Source organism: Apodemus sylvaticus, chromosome 1 (genome assembly GCF_947179515.1).
Source record: "Apodemus sylvaticus chromosome 1, mApoSyl1.1, whole genome shotgun sequence".
Lineage (NCBI taxonomy): Eukaryota > Metazoa > Chordata > Mammalia > Rodentia > Muridae > Apodemus > Apodemus sylvaticus.
In genome coordinates this window covers 103,746,069-103,770,139 of record NC_067472.1, presented here as the reverse complement: position 1 = coordinate 103,770,139, position 24,071 = coordinate 103,746,069, and the positions used below count along the sequence as shown (strand labels likewise).

Genomic DNA, 24,071 nt, shown 5'->3' with positions numbered 1-24,071 from the left:
TGCTTCATAAGCAGTTTATATTAAGTACTGGCAAAAACACTGGCATCAAGACACGTGCCTGAAATCTCAGTACTTGGGAGACTAGCCTGAGCTACACAATAAGTTCAAGACAAGGCCAGGGAAACCCTCTCTCAAGGAAAAAAATGCCAAGAATGGTGGCAAATAACTTTAATCCTGGTACTTGGGAGGCAGAAGCAGGCGGATCTTTATGAACTGAAGGCAGCTTGGTCTACATGAGTTCCAGGCCAGCCAAGGTGAAATCCTGACTCAAAATAACAAAAAAGGAAAGAGAGGTGAAGGGATACTGATAGTGGGGCCTACCGAATCGTTGCAAAGATAGGAAGCATGTCCATAACTTTGTAACACAGTCATCTCTTCCTTAACAGCCACCTCCCTGCATTCTCATTTATTAAAAACGCTGATATGTGCCAAGCTTTAAGCAAGGCCCTGAGAAAGGGAGGTACAAAATGACAGTTCCTCAGTTCAAAGGGACAAAACATTCCTCTTTATCTTTTTTCTTCTCTCTCCTACCCTCCTTGCTAAGCAGATGGCATCATAATTCCTTCTAGAAATTTATGAGCTATTCAATCAAAAAACTACTTACTTTTTAAAAAAACTTAAGTCATGCATGGTGGCTCATACCTATAATCCTAACAGACTAAAACAGGAATATGATGTCAGCGTAGGTTATAAAGCAGGAGCCTCTCTCAAAAGAACAACATAATAATCCCAAAAATGGACTGGAGGGAGGGCTCAGCAGTTCAGAGCACTGACTACTCTTCCAGAGGTCCTGAGTTCAATTCCCAGCAACCACATGCTGGCTCACAACCATTGTAATGGGATCTGATGCCCTCTTCTGGTGTCTAAAGACAACTATAGTGTACTCATATACATAAAATAAATAAAAATATTTTTTAAAATCCCCAAAACAAAAGCAAGGGTGGTGGCACATGCCTTTAATCCCAGCACTTGGGAGGCAGAGGCAGGCGGATTTCTGAGTTTGAGGCTAGCCTGGTCTACAGAGTGAGTTCCAGGACAGCCAGGGCTACACAGAGAAACCCTGTCTCGAGAAAAAAACAAAACAAAAAAACAAAAACAAAAACAGCTAGGAGTTGTTTTAAGCCCATAGAAACATAGCAGGCTGTCTTCCAGAGCAGACTGATTACTAAAGTCAAAGGTCACAGGCCAGGCCAGTTGGCAGAAGCCTTTGGTTTACTCCTTCACTGCCATGAGTCTTTCTCGCCATCCATACTGTTAGTATACATTACTGAGAAAATAATTACATCTTCACTCATTCAGACATGCTCCAAGCATGTAGTAAGCACCTGACAGAACATGTAGGAAACACAAAGTAGAACTCCGGGACTCAGGACTTTCAACTTCAGAGCTAAAAGAGATCACGAAGGTCAGAGCTAAAAGAGATCACGAAGGTCACAGAGTCCAGATTTATCATTTCATAGATAAAGGCACAGCAAGGCTGCAATCAAAGCTCACTTAGACATGTATAGCATCACACTCTCTGCCAGATACCAGAGATAAAAGAGTAAGGAGGGCCTTCAAGGAGAAAGCCACTGGTAGAGAGAAAGACAAAGAGCACAATCACTGGAAAGCCCCCAGTGGAAATGAGTCCCACACTTACACAGTAGGAGCAGCAGTACAGACCAGGACAAGAGTAGAGAGCATTCGTACTGCCCAGAGGAGCTCAGAGCTCAGATGCTGCAGGGGCCTTGGATTTGAAGACCAACTGTCATTTATTTACCTGTGTGCTTGATGTTAGGTTAGTCTCTTAAACTATGTATGCCTCAGTTTCCAACTCTATAGAATGGACATAGTAACAGTACACCTATCCTGTGAAGCTGAGGTATTAGAAAGTGTTTAAAAATCCTTGGCCCAGAGTAAGCACTCTGTAGTACTCTACCTTCAGCACTTTCCCTTGGGACTCTTTCTTTGCCCTGCCTTACCTTCAGAATCCTCCATACAACCTTGTACTCATCTGTTATCAGCTGCTGTTCATGAATTAAACAAGTCTTCTCCTCTTACTCTGAAACCTGGGTCTGCTGCTTCCTTCTCTAGTGGTTTCTTCTCCTACTCCACTATGCTACAATTCATTTTTCATGCATAAGAAACTCCATAGACAGGCAGACATCCAAGATTAAACCTCAATCGCATATGCCTCAATCCCTCCAATCTACCTTGGACCAAGAATCCCCAGAGAAAGAAATCCCTGGAAACAGGTACATTTATCAAATGTCTATAGGGAGAGATCCACAGGAGGAAAATATAAAAAACAAAACAGCAACTTGCTCTTGCTTTGAAAAAACAATTGAACAGAATTATCTCAGCCTGGGTTTGGGGATTTTACTAAAGTAGCTGGGAAGAGCAGCTATGACCTGGCCACTTCTCATTAACTACACCTTCTCCATGCCCACCGAAACGGGGACATGGTCTTCCACTTCTCAGGCTTTGAACCCGTCCTACTCTGTCCTAGTCTGTGAACTCCTTGTGGATATCACCATACTTCATCCATCGTATTATGAGGCATAGACTAGTGTGACTAGCACCCAGAACCTGATGCAAAAGCTGAGCATAGTGACACACATCTATGATCCCAGCATGCAGAGGCAGAGGACTGGTCAAAGTTCAGGACCAGTTTAGCTTACACGTCGAGTTCAATGCAGCCAGGGCTTCACACCAAGATCCTGTCTCAAAAACAAACAAAAAACATTTGATGAATAAATTTATAAACTGAAGAATAAACCTGGAAATATAATGAAAACCAGGGGGGAGCTGCACATGGCAATACATGCCTGTAATCTCAGCACTCTGGAGGCTGAGGCAGAATTCAAGGCCAGTGTGGGGTGCATAAAAAGGCCCTGTCTCAACACAAAAATAAACAAAAGGCAGAGGATAAAGTCATAAAAGTCCCAGAAGCCAGCAAACTCTTGGCTAGAACCCTAAAGGACAGGTGAAGACTTAGAAAGGAAAGGTTTTCAATGTACAAGAGTACCAGAAGTTCAAGACATCCTCGGGTATATAGTAAGTCTGGGGCCAGCCTGGTCTACCTGAGATTCTGTTTCAAAATAGATACACAGACAGACAAACAGACAGACAGAAAACAGGGCCCAGAACATGTAAATTATTCACTGTGGCAGTAACTCTTTATAACCAAGAATTTGACATGATCAAGTTATCAGTAAACTAATAAAAAACAACACTCTTTTGATTAACATTATGATCCTCTAGGCAAAACAAACAAAAATCAAAAACAAAAAAACAAAAAACAACACAGTTTCAAGAATTTTTTTGTTAACTTTAAAAGGGGTAGTTTGCCAAGCATGATGTGCATGCTTGTAATCCCAGCTGCTTGGGAAACTGAGACAAGAGGATCCTGAGTTTAAGGTCAACCTGGGAACTTACCAAGACCTTATCTCAAAAGAAAATTTAAAATAGGGCTGGGAATAGAAAGATAGTTCAGTGGTTAAGAGCACATATTGCTCTTGCGGAGGACTAGCACCCACGTTGGGTAGTTTACAACCATGTGTGTAACTTCAACTCCAAGGGATTGGACATCCACCTCTGGACCCCACAGATACCGACACATTTGCATGCACACACATAAACATTAATTAAAATCTATCCTTTTTAAAGAAAAGACAAAGTAGCATCTAAAGCACATTGCTTCCATAAATAAAAAATGAGATAATCAAGGTAAAGACTTAAAACAGCAGCTGTCTTAAAGATTCCATCAACAGTGCTGTTCCCACAGGTAGTTCTACCCTAAGCCTATCTTTCTTTTCTATCCTGCTCTCCAAACCAGACCAAAGGGTGGAGCTGCTATTCCAGACTACTAATATACTAATGACATCTGATTTTGGAAAATATAGGAATGATATTCTGAAGAATAAATGACAACATGTGCCTTCTTCCAAAGTGCATCACTCCCATCTTAACTGGGCTCCCCATTATTCTTTTCCAACCTGGACTCCAGAATAAGGGGTGGCAGTCAGGTAGAAAGTGCAGGATCTAAGCTTCACTGATCTACATGCAAATCACAGCTTTTTTTTTTTTTTTTTTTTTTTTTTTGTCGGTTAAATCTTTAGTCTTCCACCTATTTCCATTTCTATAATGACTTCCCCTAACTAACTTTAGGTTTTGTCTTGTGCCTTACAGCACTTATCTCACACACGGGCTCATGCACACATTCATTCCACCACTTACTTACGAGCTTTGAGATGGGCTATTTGCATATCTACCCACTGGACTGTAAATTGATAAAGATCCTGTTTTACTCACCTTTGAATTCCCAAGGTAAGACATATAGTAAATTCCCATAGTTACATATTAAAGATACAGGTCACCTTATCATTCACTAGGGAAAGCTTGAGCACAAACCACAGAGGAGACATCAGTAGAAGGCACCCAACTGAGGTCTGTCAGGCCAGACCTCGTTTGTTCTAGAGCTTCGTGATAACTTCCTGCTTCTCAAGTTACTTTCGTAAACTCATAAGGAAAAGAACAGAACCAGTTCACACAGAATTTCCTCACAACAAGGATATATTCTTTCCTGGAAAATAACATAAGCAACATGGGTTCTGGGATGGAGGTCAGTAGCTTCTTGCTCAGTTGACCTGCAGACCTAACCCTGAAATATGTATCATCCTACTAACACTACTTAAATCCTTAAAACACTAAGAAGCAAAGAGTCAAAAACCTGGCCAGGCACCAGTGGCACACACATATAATATCAGCACTCACAAGAGAGAAAGGGGGAGAAAAAGTCAGAGTTCAGTGACAGCATGTCTTCAGAAAGTCAGATATATGAATGTGGGGGTTGGTCTGGTGCTGCTATGTATTCAAATACTAAATCCTGTACCCCAGATCTGGCTGCCTCAAGATGAGCAAATTCCCATGTACACCAGCCTCTGCTGTGAAAACCTTGCTCCCCAATGTAAAACTATTGGCTAAATAAAAGTTGGGATAGCCAGTTAGTGGGGAAAATAGAAGGGGGCAGGGTCTGAGTTGCCAGGCAGGGGTTGCAGGTAGGGATGAAGAGGAGAAAGGAAAGAGAGAGAGAGAGAGAGAGAGAGAGAGAGAGAGAGAGAGAGAGAAAGAAAGAAAGGAGGGAGAGGAGGAAGAAGGGAAAAGAGGAGGTCTCCATTAGACACAATGGACCAGAAACATGTACCCCAAATTGCCAGAGCAGAAAGAACCCAGGAAGACTCAAACAGCAAGTATTTGGGGAGCACAGTTGAGGATATAGCCAGCCGAGCCATTAGAAAATTAGACAGGGGTAATTTACCCAGTAATTGCCCTAAAGCTAAATAAATAAATCATAGTCAGTCTCATTCATTTAAAAGCTAGACAGGGATAGAAACAGTCAATTAAGTTACATATGAAACCATCTCAGTGAAGAGTCATAACTAGCAAACCATAAATTTTAATTTCAGTACACTTATTTATTATTCAAAACACCTCAACTGTAAACACAGAAACTTAAAGCTAAAAGGGGCCTTGAAAGGTTATTTCACCAACCACTTTCCCTTTCCAACCAAGCAGCACTCAAACACCTTTAGTGTCTCACAATTGGCAGGTGAGAAATTAGGCCACCTGTTAATGGTTAGTCTTGTGTTCTCAGTTTATCACAGCCAGAAAGGGAAAACAAAAACAAATTAGACTCATGTCACACCAAGTAACTGTCATTACTTCCTAAACCTACTCCCTGCCTCAGACTCTTCACCAATCTAAACCATAGCAAAAACAATCACTACTCACTCTCCTAGTCCTCCAGTATTATCTCTCTCCATATGCTAGCACACAGAAGACCACAAAGCAACTCTGAACTACCACTGACCAATGGGCTTCAGACTGTCCCTTATCTTTCTTACCTTCGTACTTTCTTTCCTTCAGATTCCTGTACTTTCATTTCTTTCAAGCTCAATGTCTCTTCAAGGACCACTAGTAATTCAATACCCCGATTGTTAAATGCCTATTAGATAAAGGGTTCATACCTTTTCAAGTTCACCTTGAAGAGACCCGTGACGGGGGAGGGGGAGAGGATGAGAGAATGAGAATGAGAATGAATATGAAGTAGAAAACCTTTCCACAACTTGAAAACTTTCCCTGGCTCTCTTCTCAGAACCACCACACTACACAATGCAATGTCTCTTCTTAGACCGTACCTACACTGTAGACTTTACAAGAGGGAGGTCTCTTGGGTTCCAAGCACTTAACCCAGGACTTGTCACAGAAGTGAAAATGTTGGTTCGGTGAGCAAAATGGGCTGTTTCTGTTAAATGATTGTTCATTCATTCACAATTATTCATTCATTCGTTGACCAAAACTTTACTGAACATGTGATATGTACAAACCTTCGAATATAAAAATAAGTAAGATGGTTCCTACCTATAATTAAAAGCTGTAATACTAGTATATTAGCATTGTGTCCCCAACCTCCACGTCAAGTTCGGAGTCCTTTCCCACAGTGAAAGCCTCGGCCTTACAGAAAAGTCCACGCCCCTCCAATTAATGCTACCTCTTAGCCCCAGAGCCCTACCTTGGACCTCCGTCTAATAACCTCAAAATCTTTAACGTCTCTCCCTGTCCTCTGCCCTGCCCTGCCCTTCATCACCACCCTTAAAGCTACTGCCAGTCTACTTCACCAAGAACGCCTCGGGGTCCCTGAGTCAGAAGCCCTCAGATTTCCCTCACCGAAAACCCGCTCCCCTGTCAGCTCCTTCTTTCCTCAAGATCTTTTCGGGTGGTTCTCCTAGGACCTCCGGCTCCCATTCCTCACTTCCTCCACTTCCAAGCTGTCTTTCCTTTCTTGCCTCTCAATTCCTCTTACCTCATCCAGCTCCCTTTCCGCAACAGCACCTCCTCCAACCTCCACCTCCACCACTGCCGCCATCTTCACGGCCGGCCCCCACCCCGGTCCCCCAAGAGCCAGCTGCTTCCGCCGCTCAAGTGCTTGTAGCCAATCGGAGGCACGGCCTGGGCGGAGCATCGAGACAGGCGGATGCCTGTGAGGAACCTAGACACCATCTACCTGCTCTTTCGGAATTAAGAAGCGGCGACTCGTGCACTGCCAAGCTTCAGCGGGATTGCGTTCTCGGAAAACGAAAAGTTGCTCTTGTACTATTTCAGTGCAAACATTTCACCAGTCCTCACTGTAGAGAGGAAAGAGAGAGTCCCTGAATACGCAAATTTCGCAACGCTCCCTTGCTTAGGACACGAGTAGAGACGCGTGCGCACTAAGAACTACATTTCCCATGCTGCATCGAGTCCGACCCGGAAATTTAAGTCCTACTCCCGCTAAGGGCGGACTTAAAAACAATATATATATAAAAGCACAAGCACACGGGGTTTTGTTGTTTTGTTTTAGATGTAGCAACTGCTGTATTTCCTCAGTGGAAGTCATCTTACAGAAATAGTGGCTTCTTTAGGACTGAAAACCGGTTCCTGGGTTACAATCGAAAGGCTTGGGACCAGAAGGCGGAGGTCACGGGACGGAATTGGCGGGAGAATAAAATCCGAGCTCCGGAGCTGAGGCTACCACGGATGAGAAGGACACGGGTGAGAAGGGTTGGGATTACTCTTCTGGAGAGGAATAGCTGAAAAGGAGGAGGGTGGCCAACAAGAAAATGAACAGAGCACCCGGTTCCGGAGCCTTAAGCCTCAACGAGACCAAATGACTCAGTGAGTAGCAGATAATTGTTAATCATCTATGTGTTTCTTCCTTTTACGTTAGATAAGTAAGTAAGAATGAGTCAAAAAAAAAACAAAAAACAAAAAACCCTGATCTCCAGGAGCTCACAATCTTGTCACGAGATAACCAAATAGTTGTTACTGGGGAGGCAACTTGTTAAATACTAAGTGAGAATTGGCAGAATGGAGCTGTTACTTTGAACTGATTAAGACCTGTGTGTGTGTCTGCCTGTGTGTGTGTGTGTGTGTGTGTGTGTGTGTGTGTGAGAGAGAGAGAGAGAGAGAGAGACATTTTAAAGAAAGCAAGTATTCCATACAGGAGCAATTAGCAGGTGAAGATAGGAAGAAAACTTAAATGATGACTAGATTAGAAAGGCATTGTGGCTAGAAATGCATTAGAATTCATGGACTTACATGAGTAGGATATTGAAGGAAAAGTCAGATCTGATGGTATATGTTATATATGATGGTATATGCTTGAGATCGAGGCGAAATTACTTGATCAAGACAACCGTGGCATGAGCATAATGCCTGAGATCCCAACCTCTGGGAGGCTGAGGCAGAGGGATCTGGAGTTAAGGGCTAGTAAAACCTTCATCTCAAAAATCATTTCTTGGGGGCCAGCAAGATGGCTCAGTGTTGGAGCTGGACATATTGCTTAAAGAGTAAGAGCACTTTTTCAGGAAACCCAGGTTGAGTTCCCAGCACACACAAGACAGTTCTCAATTGTTTGTTTAGCTCCATTTCCAGGAGTTCTGACACCCTCTTCTGGCTTCTTCCAGCACTAGGCACACATGTAGTATATATAGGTTCATGCAGGCAAAATACACTTACACATAAAATATAAATCCTCGGAGGGGGGGGGCGCTAGGGGGAGATGGCTCAGTGGGCAAAGGCAGTTGCTACCAAGCCTAGTGGTCTTCATTCCATCTCCAGGACCCATATGATAAAGGGAGAAAAACCTGACTCCTACAAGTTCTCCTCTGACCCCTGGACATCTGCCCACACACAGTAAATGTAAAAACTAAATTTAGTAAAAAATATTGGTTTGCTTGTGTTGCATAGTAGATACAAGTTCAGCCAAGATCCTGTCTTTAAAAAAAAATCATCTGGGTGGTGGTGGCCCACGCCTGTAATCCCAGCACTTGGGAGGCAGAGGCAGGCAGATTTCTGAGTTCAAGGCTAGCCTGGTCTACAGAGTGAGTTCCAGGTCAGCCAGGACTACACAGAGAAACCCTGTCTCGAAAAACCAAAAAAAAAAAAAAAAAAAAAAAAATCTTGAGAGACTGGGAGAACCTTGCTTAAGTAAAGACATTCAGATACTGTTAAAACACTTGTTACTAAAGAATTATTGATCCTGAATGATGAATACATGAGAGTTCATTTACTTTCTTGTATTTTTGCATATATTGAAATTTTTAGCCTAGGCCAAGTGTGGTGGTGCATTCCTTTAATCCCTGCACTCAGTAAGTAGAGATGGGTGATTCTCTGTGAGTTTAGCCAACAGCCTGGTTTACAAAGTAAATTCAAGTCAGCCAGGGCTGCTCTACAGGGAAACCCTGCCTTGAAAAGCCAAAAACTAATAAATAAAATTTTAGTCTGGAGAGCTGATTAAGTGAGTAAAGCATGTTTTTTTTTGTTGTTGTTGTTGTTGTTTGTTTGTTTTTTGTTTGTTTGTTTGTTTGTTTGCTTTTGGTTTTTTTTGAGACAGGGTTTCTCTGTATAGCTCTGGCCCAGGCTGTCCTGCAACTCACTCTGTAGACCAGGCTGGCCTCGAACTCAGAAATCCGCCTGCCTCTGCCTCCCAGAGTGCTAGGATTACAGGCATGCGCCAACTTCTGCTCGGCCGTAAAGTATGTTTTTTTTGTGTGTAGATCAGATCCCCAGCACCCACATAAAAATGCCAGGAGGCTGGTTGGGTAATGAAACCCTTTAATCCATGCATCTAGGAGGCAGATGCCAACCTGGTCTGCATAGCAAGTTCTAGGCTAGCCAAGACAGTATTTAAAAAAAAAAAAATCGCTTCTCGGCCTTTTGGCTAAGATCAAGTATTTAAAAAAAAAAAAAAAAAGACAGCAGCAGCTGGTTGGTGCCTGTAGCCTCGACACGACACTGGGGAGTAGAGAGCATCCCGAGGATTTGCTGGCAAGTCCTCCTAGCCAATCTTTGAGCAAGGTTAAGTGAGAGGCAAGTGCTTCTGTCTCAGAAAGTAAAGGGGAGAATGATAGAGAACACCTGATACCACTGGCCTTGTGAGTACATACGTCTGAGCTTGTGTGGTGGCTCACACTTAAAATCACAACACTTGGGAAATGGAAACAGAGTTGCCATGGGTTTAAGATCAGCCTGAGCCACATGGTAAGTTCTGTGTTCACCTGGGCTCAAAGAGACTGTGCCTCAAAAAAAAAAAAAAAAAAAGCAAACCAAAAAAGTTTAGCGAAAGACCAACTGAAATATCCAGATGAAAATTTGTGCTTTATTTGTTGCCCAGGCTGGGTCTATACAAATATTTTTTTTTCTCCTGTAGTAATTGCTGTCTGTGAGGCTTACTGCCTCCCTCTGCTAACCTAGGCCTTGTCCTAGAAGCTTCTAGCATCTGTACAGTCTTATCTAGGTCTAGAATATTTCTGATATTTACTGCTGAATAAGCTCATTCTTCCTTTTTCTTTCTGAACTCTGGCTGGTTCAACTCAGTTGTCTGTCTCTAAATTAGACAGCACTTGAAAACACGGGTGCTTCCTTCTACAAACTAATTTTACCTTCATTGTTTGTATTAAAGCTAATGGCTGAGCTATACCACAACTAGAAACTGTTTTCCTTTTTCAGTAAATAACACAATCTTGGGGTTCACAGTGTGATCAAATATCCTGCAACATGGCCCCAAACTTCACCTCTCCTCCCCCATAGATGGGATAATGGGTACACTCTGCAATATCTGGCTTATTTACCTCCCATGAGCTTATTTATTTTGATTTATTTGGCGTACATTTTGGTGTTTGACCTACATGTATGTATGTGTGAGGGTGTCAGATCCTCTGGAACTGGAGTTATAGACAGCTCTGAGCTGCCATGTGGGTGCTGGGATTTGAACTCAGGTCCTCTGTAAAAGCAGCCAGTGCTCTTAACCTCTGAGCCATGTAAAGACAAAATAAGTTATAAAAACAATCTTGATCCATCTCACAGGCCCAAGAATATTTTATTTTGAATCAGGGTCTGCTTAAGTACCCCAGGCTATGAAAGGAGTTGGAACTTCTCAGAGTCCATAATTGAGGCAGCAAACAGACGTCATGCAAGGGGCGACTGAACCCCCTTCAGTCTTTCTGGAGAGGCTCATGGAGGCGTACAGAAGGGACACCCCTTTTGACCCTACATCTGAAGGGCAGTGAGCCCCTGCGATTATGGCCTTTATTGGGCAGCCAGCTCCCGACATCAGAAAGAAATTGCAGCGGATTGAGGGATTGCAAGATTATACTATAAGAGATGTGGTTAGAGAGGCTGAGAAAGTGTATCACTAGGGGGAGACAGAGGAGGAGAAACAAGAAAAAGAGAGAGAGGAGAGAAGACGAGGATAGGAGAGACAAGAAGCAGGAAAAGATTCTGACTAGCATACTGGCCGCAGTAGTATACCGAGATAAAAGAGACAGGATTAGGCAGCTAGGGGACCTGGGAGACGGAAAATGGCAGGGGCCAAGGAAACCCAGAAGAGATAGACCGCACTTGGAGAAAGATCAATGTGCACACTGTAAAGACAAAGGGCACTGGGCTCCCAGGTGCCCCAAGAAGAAGCAAGAGACAAAGGTGCTGTGCCTTGAGGTTAATGAAGACTAGGGGACACGGGGCTCGGCTCCCTTCCCCAAGTCTAGGGTAATATTACAAGTGGAGGGGACCCCCATAAGCTTCTTGGTCGATACGGGTGCAGAATACTCTGTGCTTAAAACCCCTTTGGGTAAGATGAAAAATGAAAAGACGCTAGTGATTGGGGCCACGGGACAGAAATCCTACCCATGGACCACTTCTCGGACAGTGGACCTAGGGAAGAACCTTGTAACTCACTCATTTTTGGTCATCCCAGAGTGCCCTACACCCCTCCTAGGAAGAGACTTATTAGCCAAGTTAAAGGCACAAATAACTTTCCCCCCCTCTGGACCGGAACTGTCCTGGGGGACTGCGCCACCTCAGACCCTTAGGGTTGTCTTTACAATTAGGAGAATATCGGATTTACCAAAAGGAAATAATACCCCCTGAGGGGCTACAGGACTGGCTTACTCGACTTCCTCAGGCATGGGCTGAGACAGGGGGAGTGGGAATGGCGAGACAAGTTCCCCCGGTGGTGATTGAGCTTAAGTCTGGGACCACTCCCATTAGGGTCCGACAGTACCCTATGGGCAGAGAAGCACGGGAAGGAATACACCCTCATATCACCAGACTACTCCGAGAAGGGATCCTAGTCTTCTGTAAGTCTCCTTGGAATACCCCCCTCCTTCCGGTAAAGAAACCAGGAACGAATGACTATCACCCCGTACAAGATCTTAGAGAAGTCAATAAGAGAGCACAAGACATACACCCCACCATACCAAATCCTTATAATCTGCTTAGCACGCTGCCGCCTGAATGAGCCTGGTACACAGTGTTAGATCTTAAAGACGCTTTCTTTTGTCTGAGGCTACATCCCAGCAGCTGGCCCTTGTTCGCCTTTGAATGGCGAGACCCCAAGAATGGAAGAACCGGACATCTTACCTGGACTGTGTTGCCTCAGGGATTCAAAAATTCACCCACTCTGTTTGATGACTCGGCCAGACTTAACTGACCAACCTTGGCCCCAGGGTAATGACCTGGTTCACTGACGGAAGCAGCTTTGTGATCGAAGGTAAGCGCAGAGCCGGGGCAGTGGTATTGGATGGAAAGTCTGTCATATGGGCCAGCAGCCTGCCTGAAGGGACATCAGCCCAGAAAGCAGAGCTTATTGCCCTAACTCAGGCTTTGAGACTAGCAGAAGGCAAGTCTGTCAACATTTATACTGACAGCCAGTATGCCTTTGCAACGGCTCATGTCCATGGGGCGATATACCTACAACATGGACTACTGACTTCCGCTGGGAAGGACATCAAAAATAAAGAAGAAATTCTTAGCTTGCTAGAAGCTGTTCATTTGCCCCGCAAATGGCGATCATCCATTGTCCAGGACATCAAAAGGGAACTGGACCAATAGAAAGTGGAAATCAGATGGCAGATCAGGTAGCTAAAGAGGCAGCACAAGGGCCACTTACTTTGGTAATTAAAACCACACCCCAGCCAGTCGAAGAGATCCCAGAAAAACGGATCCTCACAAAAGAAGAGGGGCTGGAATACTTGACTAATATACACTGCCTCACTCACCTGGGAACCAAAAAGATGATTAAACTAGTCAATAGATCCCCTTAGCATATTCCTCAACTACAGAAGGCAGTAGAGGACCTGGTAAAGAACTGTTAAGCATGTGCACTCACCAATGCTGGGTCCAACAAGACTCATGGCGGAAGACGTTTGCGAGGAGACAGACCAGGGACTTTTGGGGAAGTTGACTTTACCGAAGTCCAGCCTGCCAGATATGGAAATAAATACCTTCTAGTTTTTGTAGATACCTTCTCAGGGTGGGCTGAAGCCTTCTCCACCAAAAGAGAAAACGCTAGCATGGTGGCCAAGAAGATACTTGAAGAAGTTTTCCCCGTTTTGGGATACCTAAGGTAATTGGGTCAGACAACAGACCTGCCTTCATCGCCCAGGTAGGTCAGGGATTGGCCAAACATCTGGGGATAAATTGGAAATTGCATTGTGCCTATAGACCACAGAGTTCAGCACAGGTAGAGAGGATGACTAGAACTCAAAAAGAAAGCTGAACTAAATTGACCTTAGAGACCGGCGGGAATGATTGGGCAGCCCTTCTCCCTTATGCCCTTTTCCGGGTCCGAAATACTCTCGGAACCTCAGGTCTAACACCCTTTGAACTAATGTTTGGGGTGCCCCCACCCATCTATATGACTATAGAGAGTAGAACTTGCCCTGATGTTTCCCTCTCCCCTATTCCCCCATCTCGCCTTCTAGCTTGATTAAAGGCGCTCGAGATTGTGAGGAAAGAAATCTGGGAGCAGTTGACTTGCTGGTGCCGCATCAGTTTGAAGTGGGAGATACGGTCCTGGTGAGAAGGCACCAAGCAGGGAACCTTGAGCCACGGTGGAAAAGACCCTCCCTAGTCTTGTTGACTACACCCACCACTATAAAGGTAGAGGGAATCCCCACCTGGGTTCATGCTTCCCACATCAAGAAGGCTCCCCCAGGGACTGATAGAGATGAATGGATTTTGGAAAGAACTGATAATCCTCCTAAGCTGCGCCTGCGTAGCAAGGACAACTCTAAGCAGAGACTTCAACCCTCATACTTCGATTCAACAAACTTGAGAAGTGCTCAATGAGGAGGGGAAAGTTGTTTGGTCAACCACCGCAGTTCACCCGCCTTGGACTTGGTGGCCCAACCTCATACCTGTTATTTGTAAATTAGCAGCGGGATCACTTTCCTGGGATATCCCTGACCACATTGACCTCCTTAACCCACCACCTGAAAAGCAGTGCGTCCCGAGTGGGATTGGGAGCACATAGGTGCTCGGGACAATTCTACTGGGCCAATCTTCGGTCCGCGGAATTTTACGTTTGCCCTGCCCAAGGCCGAGTTAGAAACCTCCAGCAAAGGTGTGGAGGGGCATCTGATTTCTATTGTGCTGCATGGGGTTGTGAAACCACGGGAGAGATCTATTGGAATCCATCCTCTGTTTGGGACCTGATCACAGTAAAGAGGTATGGTAGCTATGATAAGCCAAACCAGGGTAAGAGAGACAGTTATAAATATCTTGATAGTGGGTGTGCTTGGGGGCTCAACAGCCCCAATGGAGTTTGCAAAGGTAAATACTGCAACCCGATACTTATAAAATTCACTAACAAAGGGAGGCAAGAGCTTCAGAGCTGGCTTCGGGGAAACAGTTGGGGGTTGCGATTGTATGCCTCGGGAAAAGACCCTGCATTGATTTTCAAAGTCAAACTGACAGTAGAGAACCCTCCCACTGTGCCCATTGGACCCAACAAGATCCTCCCAGAACAGGGTCCTCCTGCCAGGCCTAAGCCTCTGATTCCCGTAACTATCCCATCTGTTCCGAGAACTGTGAGACCCTTTAACACCATCAGTCCTCACGAACCCTCGACCACTATCCCTACATATCCCTCGACGGGACAGAGACTGTTCAACCTAGTCAGAGGAGCTTTTTATGCCCTAAATAGCACTGATCCAGATGCTACTATTGACTGCTGGTTATGCTTACTTGGGCCCCCCCCCCCCCCACTATGAAGGAATCGCCTATAATGGGGATTTCAACGGAACCAATGATCATGCTTCCTGCTCATGGGGGACGGGAAAGAAATTAACCCTGACTGACAGTGTCAGGGGAGAAACCCGGTCCCCTCCCCCTTCCCATCGTCACCTATGTGGCCGGACTAACTCTGTGAGCAGGACAGATATCAGCTAGTACCTTGTACCATCTCCAGTTGGCTGGTGGGCCTGTAACACAGGGCTTACTCCCTGCATATCAACCAGTGTTTTTGACCCTTCCCGTGATTTCTGTGTCATGGTTCAGCTTCTACCCTGAGTGTATTATCACCCCGCTTCCCGCCTAGAAGATGAGTATACCAGTAAGAGATTAAAAAGAGAACCAGTTTCCCTGACCTATGTTGCTGGGAGCCGGACTAGCGGTGGTAGTAGTAGGAAACGGGAGTAACAGCCCTAGTTGAAGGTAGACAAGGAGCTCAGTCTTTTCAGTCTCTAAAGGAAGCCATAAATGAAGACTTAGAGATGCTAGAAAAATCCATTGATGCCTTAGAGAAATCTTTGACCTCCTTATCCAAAGTAGTGTTACAAATAGAAGAGGCTTAGATTTGTTATTTTTAAAGGAGGGAGGACTGTGTGCAGCCTTAAAGGAAGAATGCTGTTTTTATGCAGATCACACAGGAGTAGTCAGAGATTCTATGCAAAGATTGAGAGAAAGACTTGAAAAGAGAAAGCAAGATCGAGAAGCACAACAGGGATGGTTCGAGTCATGGTACTCTAAGTCCCCAAGGGTAACCACTTTATTTTCCACCCTTGCTGGACCTATTCTTATTATATGTTTGGTTTTAATCTTTGGCCCTTGCTTAATAAATAAAGGACTTGCTTTCCTTAGAAGTAGGGTAAATGCAGTGCAGCTCATGGTTCTCCAACACCAGTATCAACCCATAGCTAAAATAGAAGAAGAATATGATTACCATTCCTCACATGGAGATACCAATTTTAATTCTAAGATTAGAATTATTTAGTAAAAGAAGAGGGGAATAAAAGGAGTTGGAATTTCTCAGAGTCCATAATTGAGGTAGCAAACAGACTTAGAGAAGGGTACAGAACTGTACAAGCCCAGGCATGCCCAGACAAGCCTGAAGCAGGGTTGTTGAGTCATTCCAAGAACTGACTGGCCATAAAGATAAGGGGCATGTCTGGGCTATCTCCTCTGAGTCATGAACCATCTGGACTGGCGTCTCCCTGTTTCCCGCCCCTTGGATGCCTTTTAATGTCAAAATGACCTTCCTGCTAACAAATAAGCCGCTCTCTTACATTGATGAAGCCCCGATCTGCACGTACTGCTTGCTGATGTATTCATGCCAAAAACCCACCCTGCATGCCTACTCACACCATTGTTTGAATCGACCAATCACCAATTATGTGTAACCGTGCCAAAACCCCCAGAGTTTTCCTATATAAACCCCTAGTTTCCGAGCCTCGGGGTCGATTCCTCTGTCTCCTGTGTGAGATACATGTCGACCCGGAGCTCCAATATTAAACTGCCTCGTGTGTTTGCATCAAGCCGGTCTCTTGTGTTTCCTTGGGTATGTGCCATCCCGAGACTCAAGCGGGGTCTCCCCAGAAAGGGATCCTACAGATATCCTTGAACCTGCTAAATAGCACAGGCTGGCCGTAAACTCTGTGTCCTCTTGCTTTAGCCTCCCAAAAGTGGGGATCATAGGTATGGGACACCACACCCACCTTGGAGGAATGAAAGCTATTTTAGGAAGAAGACTTGAAAAGACAAAGAGCAGTTATAGAATGTATTTAGTTGTACATTTATTGCCAGTCCTTATTATGCCCTAAGGCTATAGATTGATTTGCGGCACCATTTGGTCTTAGAGGAGCTCACTTAAATGTAAATCTGACATTACCATAATAATTGTTTGGGTTTTTTGTTTGTTTGTTTTTTGTTTTTTTATTTGGTTTTTTCAAGACAAGGTTTCTCTGTATAGCCCTGGCTGTCCTAGAACTCACTCTGTAGACCAGGCTGGCCTCAAACTCAGAAATCCGCCTGCCTCTGCCTCCCAAGTACTGGGATTACAGGCGGGCGCCACCACCGCCCAGCAATAATTGTTTTAATTTGCTGATTTTTTTCCCCTGAGGCTGTCTCTTGGTTTGGGGGGGGGGGAGGGAAATGTCTGTGATCCAGATCTACTCCCTGCAGACCCTGTTGGCCCTGAGAAGTGAGACAACTACTGTAAATAATTCTTGTTATCAAAGAAACAAGAGTCCAGGGATAGCGGCTTAACACCTTTAATCTCAGCATTTGGAAGGCAGAGGCATGTGGATCTCTTTGAGTTTAAGGCCAGCCTATTCTACAGAATGAGTTCCAGGACAACCACACCTGCACAGAGAAACCCTGTCTCAACAAACAAAAATAAGTAGCTTATTTAACTTTTGTTCTCTCTCTTTCTTTCTTTCTTTCTTTCTTTCTTTCTTTCTTTCTTTCTTTCTTTCTTTCTTTCTTTCTTTCTTTCTTTCTTTCTTTCCGTCTTTCTTTCTTTCCAGGAGTAATGTAAGGATTCTTGTTCTCCCAAAAGCTACCAAGAGCAAAACATAGACAGTGCCACCGGGGTTCCAGAAGACATCCTGAGAAGAAGCATATCTGTCTCTCACTTAAGGAAGCTGGTGACCTATGGCTCCTGTGAAAATCAGCCACGTGGTGTCATTTTCCTCTCAGGTATATTAGCTACCTGCCACAATTGCTCTGCTCTTGGTGATTGAAAGGAATGGATAAATACAGGAGACTTGCTGTGCTTTGTAAATAGCTGACAGAGCCCTAGGCCTATCTAAACCAGAGTCCCTAGATGGCAGTTTAGTCATTCTGCTATTGAAATTAATCAAGGGTACTCAAGGCCATACCTGACCTAGGAGGATATAGCAACCACCATCAAATATGCTCACTTTCTGAATGCCTACAGTTTCCATCTCTGCTAGATCCCAGACTTTGAGCCCAGTGCCAGTCTCATGGGGATTGTTAGGGACTTCCTACTAGTCATTTGCTTCATCCATTATCCCTCTCTCTTTCCTTCCATTATGCTGATCTTTTTTGAGAGTTACCATGGACATTTGGGGTGGCTAAGTCTATTTTACGGCAGTATCATTGCCATGGTAGAGTATTTAGCATCCATCCCTAATGACAGTATTACTGTGTGGTGATTAGGACAGTCAAAAGCATCCCCACACTGGGCTTGAGAAATGGTGTAGTTAGAGCACTTGCTGTCTTGCAGAAGATGTAGTTTCAATTCTTAGCACCTATGCAATGGCTCACAACCATACTTAACCCCAGTTCCAGGGACTCCAACCGCCATGTAAGAGGTGTGCATGTATCCTGGCAAAACAATCATACACATAAAATAAAAGGAAATAAACTATTTTTTTTAAATCCCTGCACATTTCCTTATATGGTGCTTAGGAACCCACAAAATTAACTAAAAAGTATTTTCGCCTTCCTTATCTGCAAGTCAGCTTGAACTCTCCTCATTGTCCTTCCCTCCTCTTTGTCTTCGGTTTTTTGGTTGTTTTTTTTTTTTTTTTTTTTTTTTTTTTTTTTTTTTTTGGAGACTCGAGATATATTCCTGACAGGCACAGAACTCTATATACACCAGGATAGCCTCTAACACAAAAAGATGTACCTGCTTTTTCTCCTGAGTATTGTTTGCTTTTGTAGATTTGTTTGTTTGAGAGAAGATCTTGCCCTGTAGCCCAGGCTGGCCTTTAACTCAACTGTGTATCCAAGGTATCCAACTCTCAAATCATCCTGTTTCAGCCATCTGGGTGCTGGAATTATAGGTATGTGCCACCATACCCACCTTCAAATGTTTTGTCATAGAATCTTCTAGAACTCTACAGACTCTGTTCTAGAACCTGAAGAGAGGGAAGAAAGATTTTATTGCTGAAACAAACTGAGTCCAGTCTTCTGCTGGGTGTAGTGGTGCACAGCTAGAATTCTCTTGGGTGGAGTTTATGATTGAAGCTAGCCTAGGCTAAATAAACAAAAAAAATCTTATTTCATAGAATTATTTTGGAGGGAAATAAATGTCTGTGTAAAGGAGTTACGAATAAAAAACTATTAATATAGTATAATGTTAAGAGCTGTCTTTTGTAGCCAGGCGGTGGTGGCGCACGCCTGTAATTCCAGTACTCTGGGAGGCAGAGGCAGGTGGATTTCTGAGTTTGAGGCCAGCCTGGTCTACAGAGTGAGTTCCAGGACAGCCAGGGCTATAAAGAGAAACCCTGTCTCAAAAACAAACAAACAAACAAACAAAAAAAAAGAGCTGTCTTTTGAAGAATTTGGGATTGCATTTTGCTCAGTAATTTAGCCTGAAGTTTGGGGTTGGTTTTGAAGCTCCCTCAGCCCTGCCTGCCATGCTTGTTTATTTGTCTAAGCAGTAGTGGTAACAACCCAAGAGCCCTTAAGGAGGGCTGAGTGCGTGAGAGGTGAGGGAGAGTCAGGCTGCCTGGGTTCCTATGGACGCCCCTGGAGCTTTCTGTCGTGTTGAGGGGCCTCAGCAGGTCCGACACTGTAGACATCTCTTATTCTCAGGTGTCCTATTTTCCCTTGTGAGGTCAGAAACTCTCCTAATTTTTCTCTTCCTCTCTCTGATGTAGGATCCCAAATATCCTGTGGAGAACTTGCTGAACCCAGACAGTTCCAGGGGCCCTTGGCTCAGCTGCCCTCGGGACAAGACTAGACAGCTGAAAGTGGAGTTTCAGCTCGAGAGGGCAGTGCCCATAAGCTATATTGATGTTGGTGAGTGAATTTTCAGGCCCTTTGGGACCTCTGAGGAATGAGATGGCCCTCCCCACCCCCCTCAACTATCTCAGCTCATTCTGGCTGAGGAGCCTTCTGGAATATGGAATAAGGCCTGCCTGGATATGAAGGGAAAATGTGGTCTTTGCCCTTGAGGAAGGCTTGGTGTTGAAGAAATCCAGTGTCTTCATTCATAGAGAATACAACGTGGAGCAGAGGCTCATGTTGGTAAAGTCTTGGTACATAAGGACTTGGTTTGATTCCTCAGAACCCACATTTAAAGCTAGGCGTGGGGATGGGAGACTGCTCAGTAGGAAAAGCACTTGCCTTACAAGTATGAGGATCTAAGTGAATTCCGAGAATCCATGAGACCCAGATGGAATAATCCACATCTGTAATCCCAGTGCCTCTGTGGAAGACAGGAGGCTCACAGACAAGCTAGTGTGACTACCACAACAGCAAACAACAGAGACAGCCTACCTCAGACAAGGTAGAAGAAGAGGACAGACGGACACAAACACACACACACAGCCAAATGTGGTGTCATACTCCCTGTAATCGCAGCGATTGGGAGGTAGAAATGAACTTCTTCTACCTGGAGATCACTGATGTGCTGCATAGTTGAATGTCAACTTGACACGATCTAAACTCCTGAGAGGAGGGAGCATAAATTAAGAAAATGCCAGTTGAAGGCCAGCTTGAACTACAAAGTTAGTTCCAGAGCAGCCAGGGCTACATAAACAAAAGAACAAAAAAATAAATAAAAGGAAATACCTCCATAAGATTGGGCTTAGGCAAGACTGTAGAGCAATGATTAATGTGCGAAGCCCTTTGTAGGTGGTTTCTGGTTTCTATAGGAAAGCAGGAAGCTGGGCAGTCATTGGCGGTGCATGCGTTTAATCCCAGCACTTAGTAGGCAGAGGCAAGTGGATCTCTGAGTTTGAGGCTAGCCTGGTCTACAGAGTAAGTTACAGGACAGCCAGGGCTACACAGAGAAACCCTGTCTTGGAAAAAAAAAAGTGAGGAAGCCGGGCAGTGGTGGCACATGCCTTTAATCCCAGCACTTGGGAGGCAGAAGCAGGAGGATTTCTGAGTTCAAGGCCAGCCTGGTCTACAGAATGAGTTCTGGGATAGCCAGGCCTATACAGAGAAACCCTGCCTCAAAAAACCAAAAAAAAAAAAAAAAAAAAAAAAAAAAGGAAAATAAGAAAGAAAGCTAAGCAAGCCAGAATTCAGCACCCTCCATGACCTCTGCACCAGCTCCTACCTCCAGCTTCCTGACCTGGAGGGTGAGTTGTTCCTTCCTCACTGCTTTCAGTGATGCCAGTTACCTTGTGTGTTTGTTTGTTTGTTTGTTTGTTTGTTTGTTTCAGAGCTGAGGGCCAAACCCAGGGCCTTGTGCGTGCTAGGCAAGCACTCTACCACTGAGCTAAATTCCCCAACCCCTTCAGTGATGAACACTGATATGAAAGTATAAGCCAAATAGACCCTTTCCACCCCAACTTTGCTTTGGTCATGGTGGCCTTCTTGGCAAGCTCCAGACAGTAAAACTGTCTTTAGAATACAAGGTGAGGGTACAGGAGAGATGGCTGAGTGGTTAAGAGCACTGGCTGCTCCTTTAGAGGACATAGGTTCAATTCTCAGTACCCACATGGTGACTAACAAACATCTGTAAGTTCAGCTCCAAGAGATCTGCTCTGGTCTCTGAGGACACCAAGCACACAAGTGGTACACAGTCATGCATTCAACAAAACACCCATACATGTACAGCAAGACAATTTTTTAAAAAAAGATGGACAGCACCTGAGGAACAACAGCAGAAGCTGTCCTCTTGCTTCTATGTACTAGCAGCATGCACACATATATGCATCCACTAAAGAGAATACTGTGTGAGTGGTACTTCTGGAATTGTGCTGTGAACGCCTTAGCTTCAATTCGTATAGTCTGGGTAAAGCCTTAGGGTGCTGACATAATAATAGATACCATACATATATATAATATCTTTAGAGAGGTATAAAGTATTACATATCATATATATGATATATCATGTATATAACATGTTTTATGTAGTTTTATAATTAATTATATAAATATAATGAATATATAAATATTTATAATTCATTTTTATAATATAAACAAAATTATATAATTTGTGTATTATATTATGTGTGTATGTATATATACAATACCTTACTCACCTCTAAAGATCAGTGTTAGGGGGGCTGAAAGTAAAATGTGTATAGGAGATTATAGATTACAAAAGTTGATGCCAGGTATGTTGGTACATCACTTTAATTCAAGCACTTGAGAGACAAGCAGTCAGATCTCTTAAGAGTTTGAGGAACAGCCTGGTCTGTATAAGTGAACTCCAGGCCAGTCGAGGATACATAGAAAGACTCTGTCTTAACAGAAAAACAAACAAACAAGTTGGCTTTTGAATTCTTCAGACTAAAGAATGGTTAGAGGCAGTAGTCAGAAGGCCACTGTCTTGGCTTTCTCGGGACAGAGGGACAGAAAGATGTTGGTTCCCTTCCAAGGAATAGAACCTCCCAGGGTAGGTTTCAGGCTGAGATGGCTTTGGTGAGCCTTCACCGTCATTTAATGGCCTGGGGTCTCACTCCCTTGTAGTTGGTGGCTCCCGGTGTGACTCCACATGCTGCCAGCACTGTGGCTTCTGACTGCTGTAGAGTGAGTGCCCCTTCCCACCCCACAGTCTGTCTGCAGTCATCCTCATCATCTTCACTTTCTGTCCTCAGGTAACTGTGGCTGTGCTTTCCTACAGATTGATGTGGGTCGTTCTTCCTGGCCCCTGGACAGACCTTTCGTCACCCTGCTTCCTGCCACCATGCTAATGTCCCTCGCTGACTCAAAGGAGGGGAAGAACCGCTCAGGGGTCCGGATGTTTAAAGATGGTAAAGAGAGCAAAAGCAGAAAGGCAGATGCAGTGTAGAGGCAGGTCTTGGTGCTGCTGGGTGGAGACTGTGGGAGAGAGCCTGTGCAAGGCTTTAGCTACCGCCATCCGTTAGAAGACAGCGTAAGCTAATGTTTGTGTGACTTCTGCCTGCTGACAGTGTTGGGGGTATTTATGAGTATAATTTATATATTTACCTGTGACTCGTTGGTATCTGATTCATCGCATTTCGGGGTTTTGATTGTTGTGTAGCCCAAGCTAGCCTTAAAATACTTTCTGCCCTAGCCTCCCAGGTGCTAGAATTGCAGGCATATACTACTGCACCCATATCAATATATGTTTTAATTTGAATAATTGTGTTTAATTTCTAGCACAAGAAAAAAAGAAAAAAGTATAGAATAAATTTTGCTGTCTATGTTTATATAATATATAGTTTTTCTTGAGTTCTTCTTTTACAAATCTATGTTCACTGGGCACTGTAACAGATGCATAAGCTATGATTCCTAGACTCTCAGGAATATAATCTGTTCATATGTGTTTAAACTGGACATTTTTGTCTTGTAGAATAAGAATGAGATTTTGGAGAGGTTTTTGAGGTATAGGGGGTACTGACTGGATTATGTTAGGAATAAAAAATGTGAAGTGTTTGTTTTTTTTTTAAAGTTAAGTTTGTGGTATTGGTGTTTATACTGTGGAGGCTACATAGAGTGGGCAGAAGTGTACAGGAGGTTGCAGCCCTATGCTCAGGAACGTAGAGACTGGTATGGCTGTGATGGAGGAGTGGTTAGAAGACAAGGAACTAGACTGAAAGGGCCCTGTCTCACCTGTCTTCCAAACCTTTCCCAGAGCAGCCCAGCCTGAAGGCACATGTACTGCTCATCTCCATTCTTCCTCTTGTCACCATTTACCAGGTGTTGGCCTTGTCTTGTCTTTCCTGTCTTCTGATGTGGACATTCTCCCTTCCTGCCTCCTCTGTTGCTTGAGCCCAAGCTTGCATATAACACACAGACACACACATACACACACACCCTCACCCTCTTCCTTCTTCCCCTCCCCTTTCCCTCTCTCCAGGGTCTCATGTAGCCTAAGCAGACCTCAAACCAAGGCTAGCCTTGAACTCCTGACCCTCTTGCCTCTATTTTCAAGTGCTGAGATCACAGCCATGCACATCCATGCCCAGCTTTCCTCCCCCGTCCCACCCCTCCTCTCATTTGTAAATATTTATTTCTATCTTTTCTTATTTATGTAGATGTGGGAGTAGTGGGTATATGTACTTGTACCTGAGGAGGCCAGAAGAGGGTGTGGGGTC

General features: G+C 44.2%; 2 protein-coding genes across 19 annotated transcripts in view; one reads left to right on the top strand and one right to left on the bottom strand.

The window, feature by feature from the left end:
• Rnf121 (ring finger protein 121) overlaps positions 1-6,935 on the bottom strand; it is a 59,287-nt gene extending 52,352 nt beyond the window's left edge. For 2 of the 3 annotated variants that reach the window (XM_052156445.1, XM_052156478.1), the window contains exon 1: positions 6,845-6,925. In XM_052156445.1, coding sequence (XP_052012405.1) covers positions 6,845-6,907 — 63 coding nt within the window. In that variant the 5' untranslated portion in view covers positions 6,908-6,925. Of the gene's footprint in view, positions 1-6,844 lie in introns of all 3 variants that reach the window. The other variant, XM_052156469.1, reaches the window with a different exon arrangement.
• Positions 6,936-7,293: 358 nt separating this feature from the next.
• The window catches only part of Xndc1n (XRCC1 N-terminal domain containing 1, N-terminal like), a 23,899-nt gene continuing 7,121 nt past the window's right edge, over positions 7,294-24,071 (top strand). Inside the window, exons 1-7 of one of the 16 annotated variants that reach the window (XM_052156353.1) lie at positions 7,296-7,695; positions 12,367-12,571; positions 13,321-13,426; positions 13,785-14,530; positions 17,607-17,778; positions 19,710-19,851; positions 22,608-22,763. In XM_052156353.1, coding sequence (XP_052012313.1) covers positions 17,734-17,778; positions 19,710-19,851; positions 22,608-22,763 — 343 coding nt within the window. In that variant the 5' untranslated portion in view covers positions 7,296-7,695; positions 12,367-12,571; positions 13,321-13,426; positions 13,785-14,530; positions 17,607-17,733. Of the gene's footprint in view, positions 7,696-12,366; positions 13,466-13,784; positions 14,531-17,606; positions 17,779-18,768; positions 18,891-19,709; positions 19,852-22,607; positions 22,764-24,071 lie in introns of all 16 variants that reach the window. The other 15 variants (XM_052156335.1, XM_052156429.1, XM_052156437.1 and 12 more) reach the window with 15 other exon arrangements.